Genomic DNA, 4,997 nt, shown 5'->3' with positions numbered 1-4,997 from the left:
CAAAGCCCGCTGCCAAACGCAGCACGAAGATACGCTCAAGCTTGCCGGAGCACTCGACAACCTGGTGTACCGGGTCGGGAGTCAGGAACCGAAGGTAGAAAAGCTGGAAACCGACAACCACTGTCTGGGTATGCTAATCTCCGACTACGAAGTGAACTTCAAAGCGATTGAAAAGCATCTCGAGCGGCACGACGTGAAGGTGCAGGAGATAGAGCGTACATTCCAGCGCATGGACAAGGAGCGCGACGGTCTGCGGGCGGACCTGCGGTCGTTGAACGAGCAGACGAACTATCTCGCCACCGTCAAGGCGGACAAGCTGGACGTGCAGACCGAGCTGGATCGTCGCGCCCTGGTGACGGACATGCAGCAGCGCGTCCCGTACGCCGTGTACAACGAGGCGGTGCGCGATCTTACCCGAACCATCACGCAGCTGCGCGAAGAGCTGCACGATCTGGACCAGAACCTGCGAACGGTGCAGTACGAGCTGGTGAAGGGGCTAGCATCGAAGGCTGGCTCGCAGGACGTGTCGCAGATACGCAAGCAGCTGACGGGCGTACTATCACGCTGGCAGAAGCTGGAAAGGGAACAGCAAGCGACGGCGGCGATCCTGGGCGGTGATTCTTCCTCGGCCGGGGTAGCGGCCCGCGGAAGGGGCAGCGATGCTAGCAAATGTTTGGCCTGCGGCATTCAGACCACCCTCGAAGGGAGTCATCCGTTGGTGACGAACAGCTTTGTGCCCGTGAACCGGATCCGGCTCGGTGGAGCGGTGCGCAATGCGGGTGGATCCCATACGAAGTGTGTGCCGCCGGAGAAGGTGTTCCGTACTGGGAGCTTGGGAGTGGTGAAAAAGGCACCGCAGGATGAGAAGCGAGGTGATTGGAAGCTATGAGCGGAAGTAGGGGGAGCAGAAATTGATGCAAATTGATGAGTAAGTTTCAAATTAACCACCCAACCGAGAGGGGAGGAATATGTATTTTTTTACTGTAAAGAATCAGACACAACAAGTCGCAACATTTTTGAAATCGGATTCAGATTTGTTTCTTTATAGATCATCTCTAGCATTCGCAGGGGAAGGGGGGGAGGTGTGGTACCGAAAGGACTAAAATCGTGTTATAATTATTTACAAATGTGTTCGATTATCTGGGGCGACCTTCATTTTGGTGTAGGATGGCTTGGCGTTCTAAAAATTATCTATTAGCAGCAGCGTACACAGAACCAAAACAACCGACGGCGCGTCCTACAACCGAGATAGTTACACCGTCCGCCACAGCTATTTACATAAACACTCTTACAGACACACACACTCACACGCACACACACATATACACACAGATTTATACACGGATGAAGCACCGGGAGTTGGAGGAGTGGGTCATTTTCTTTGGCTTTGGCTTTGTCTCCGGTAACGCGGTCTCGGAACTTGTAGGTAGTTTTGGTAGGTAGTCATCGTCGTCGCCCAATCGGTTGTACATTCATTCATCCATCCTCCACGCTGCAGCCGATGAGGTTCTCTATGCTAAAGCCCTTCGTGTTGCCGTACTTTCGCTTGCGGGAAGCAAACGACGGCTCGGTTCCATCAAACAGCTTCGTCGTCTCACCATACCCGGGGCTAGTGCCGGCGTCCGTAGGATGCGTTCCGTTGGCCGAGGGAACAACTCTCCCGTGAAGTGGCTGTTCCACCGCCCCAGACACCAGCCCGGACGGTTGCAGCTCGGTGTAGAAGTGTGTGTGATGATGATGTTGCCGCCGCTCCTTGCCAGACTGTGGTTGTGATTCTTCCAGAGAACCACCGACGCTGCTGCTGCCGCTACTACTACTGCTACCCTTCTCGGACTGTTCGTCTTCTTCGATGTAGTAATCGTCCGAGTCGCGCGCCATCCGGGAAGGGCTACAGTGGGGGGAGTAATCACCGGACGGTTCGATCGTGGGCGAAGGATGTGCTGCCGGCACAGGAGGTTGTGCTGGTGGTGGTGGTGGTGGCAGAGGAGAAGAAGGAGAAGTAGAGTTTGGTGGTGCATCCATTGGCGTTGATTTGCGCCCGTTCAGAAGCATCTCGTGGTAAGTGAGCGTACCGGAAGCGCCACGCTCTGCCGGCGATTTGTAGTCGTCCTCACTTTCCACATCGATCCGATCGTCGCTGGATAGGTCGAGATCGGCCGAGATCGGTTCGTCCTCTGCACCGTAGTCACCGCGTCGTTCGGCGTGAGGATCGGTCGGATCACCTATGCGAGACGAACTAATACCCGCAAGCTTGTGTCCTCCGTACGGGTACGACATACCTTCGCGCATCAGTCCCCCATTGCACGGATGCACCACCCCGCCGAGACTGGCCGGATGAGGTCCATCTTCGTACAGATCGATCAGTGGACCACCACCACCACCAGCACCTCCGCCACTGCTACTCCCGCTCTGTCCCTGATGGTAGCCGTGGAAAAACTTGTTCATTGCGCTCGAGATCTTCAGACTATCCACGTTTCGCTGCAGAAAGTCACTGTTCTCCATCATCGCCACGTTCAGATCATCGATCTTGACCGTCCCGAACAGGTTCAGTTTGCTATCGAGCAGGAAATCACCCGCCCGGCCCGGTCCCAGTGCCGCTCCCAGTGGTCCACCATCACCGCCAAACCCTCCGACTGAAGCGGACGCAGCAGCAGCAGCCGCTGCCGCCGCGTGCGCCGGTCCGAACTGATGCATCGGAATCACGGGCACCGGTTTGCGTATCCAGAACGGTGCGAACGGCGCAAACACGCCCGGGAAAGCCATGCTTTGGGCGAGGGTGGTGCGTTTGTAGCGCTTCCGACGTCGCAGAAAGCTGCCATTGTCGAACATGTCCTCGGCCAGCGGATCCAGCGTCCAGAAGTTGCCCTTGCCCGGGTTGCCCGGTTCGCGCGGGATCTTGATGAAGCAATCGTTCAGGCTGAGATTGTGCCGGATGGAGTTCTGCCAGGCGGGGAACTTTTCTTTGTAGTAGGGAAACCTGTGCGCGGGTGGGAAAAGAAGGGAAAGGTAATGATGGGATCGATCACAAAGTCACTGGTTTAATTTAGTCGGACCAGTCTTTTAAAAAAAATTTGCTCGTACATAGGCAAGTCGGGAAACGATCCAGGTCCTGCTATGTCAGAGCTACTGTATTTAGTCATTCGACCACTGAATGGCTCCCGAATGAAGGCGATATTACTGATACCTATTCGGACACTAAACACATCAACCACCACACAGCTCACAGCCCACTTACCGTGTCATAATAAACTCGCATATTCCACTAAGCGTCAGCTTCTTCTGGGGCGACTGTAAGATAGCCATCGTGATCAGGGCGATGTAGGAGTACGGTGGCTTCACTAGACTTTGCGATCGATGGCTGCCGGATTTGCCACCACCACCACCCGACGTTGCACCTTCTCCCGCTTCGGTGCCATTGTCCGAATCGGGCTGCTGCTGCTGTTGGGGCTTCTGTCCACTGGACGGTGTTCCATTGTCGGAGCTAGAAGTACTGCGCGACCGGTTGCGGCTTGCACCACTGGACCGCTGTCCCGACGGTGCCTGCTGGTGCTGGTTGTGATGATGGCTCTGGTGCGACTGCACCATGCTCTGAAGATGTTGATGGGCATGGTAGTGCTGCTGCTGTGAGTGGGTCGATGATTCGTTCAGGGAGGCGTTATGCGTAGGTGAGACGCTCATCGAGAGCAATCCCGACGGCCGGAGGTCAAGTGGAGATGTCATAACCGGATGCATCATTTTTTGCCTTCTCGAAAGGGATCTTTTTTTCAAAGGTAATTTGAATGTACACTTGATAGAATCACTTCATTTTCTTTGTACACTTGTTAGGTCTTATAATGTTACACTTGGCTATTTAGCTAGTGGGGAGTGATCACTGTTTAACGGAAGAAAACAACTCATTGCCACATACTTCACAGTTTATGTTTACGGAATTCACTTGAATTTGGCACGATGCAAATATTCTTATTTAAGTTAAACTTCACTGCTGAATGCTTCTCTGTATCGTCTTTTTATCGTACGAAAATAGAAACACTCCACTAAGTAGTAAATTTCACCAGAATGTCCCTGCTGTAAAACGTCCTCACGAGTCCTCACGAGCGAACGACACAACACACACCGAACGACACTTCCGACAAACCAAGCCCGGACGGACCTGTGTGTGACCGGCACCGACGAAGGCAAGAATGAAAATGTTATTTTAACTTTGTGGAAAATTGTGAAAATTTTGCACGCGCTACACTTCCGTTCTGTTTCCTTTCCCGGTTGCCCGCTGCCGCTGCGTGTGTTTTTCCACCAGCGAGCGCGTCCTTTAGGTACCGCTTCTTTCCACCCATACATGTATCGCACTCACTCATCTCCGTCTCGTTCCGATTGATGCCAATAACGCACCGTTCGGCCCCTGGTCCCTTCCGACCCAATCGACCGGGCCGGGTCGCTGTGGATGGGCGGAGAAATGAAAATCCCTGTGTGCTGTGCTTTTCCACCGTCGTCTTTGCCGCCGCCGCCCCGGTCGACAAGGAAAATGGCGCCGCTTGCTCTGCTGCTGCGTGTGTTTTCCCTTTGTGCGTAAGCGTTTGCGTTACGCTTCTTTCTCACTCTTGCGCACGGACAACTCACGCACACATATAGACGCGCGTGTATTTCGTGGAAAATGGCCGTGGGTAGTAAAAACCCCGCGCGCGAGCCTGGCGCTATCGGTGAAGGAAAGGAGAATTCAACTCTCTAGTGTACGGTTTTGCGTCAGCAGCTGAGGCTAGTTTGGGTGGGATAAAATAATCAGTTTTCTTCTGTGTGTTAAGTGTGTGTCCTTTTTCCTGTAGCACCTGTAGCCCCTCTTCGTCCTACTGTGGTACATCTTCAGCAAGTCAACTTTTATTTGGTAGATTATTTTTAAAATTTAAAAATTCTGTTCACTATCGTAACTATCTTGAAAGAATACGTCTCGAAAAAAGGACACAGAGCCTTCTGTCGCCCAACACACACGGAGCAAAGCGGGTAAG

The 4,997-nt window shown here is 53.4% G+C and overlaps 1 protein-coding gene across 1 annotated transcript; it reads right to left on the bottom strand.

Moving 5' to 3' along the window:
- Positions 1-1,473: 1,473 nt before the first annotated feature.
- LOC120959148 (uncharacterized) lies at positions 1,474-3,736 on the bottom strand. Its single transcript, XM_040382330.2, has 2 exons — positions 3,236-3,736; positions 1,474-2,977 (listed from the first exon to the last, which is right to left on the bottom strand). The coding sequence occupies exons 1-2, from the start codon at positions 3,733-3,735 to the stop codon at positions 1,477-1,479; spliced, it is 2,001 nt and encodes a 666-aa protein (XP_040238264.2). The 5' UTR covers position 3,736; the 3' UTR covers positions 1,474-1,476.
- Between the last annotated feature and the right edge of the window lie 1,261 nt (positions 3,737-4,997).

Source organism: Anopheles coluzzii, chromosome 3, assembly GCF_943734685.1.
Source record: "Anopheles coluzzii chromosome 3, AcolN3, whole genome shotgun sequence".
Lineage (NCBI taxonomy): Eukaryota > Metazoa > Arthropoda > Insecta > Diptera > Culicidae > Anopheles > Anopheles coluzzii.
Note: the sequence above shows the minus strand (reverse complement) of the source record. Positions and strands in the feature narration are given on the sequence as shown.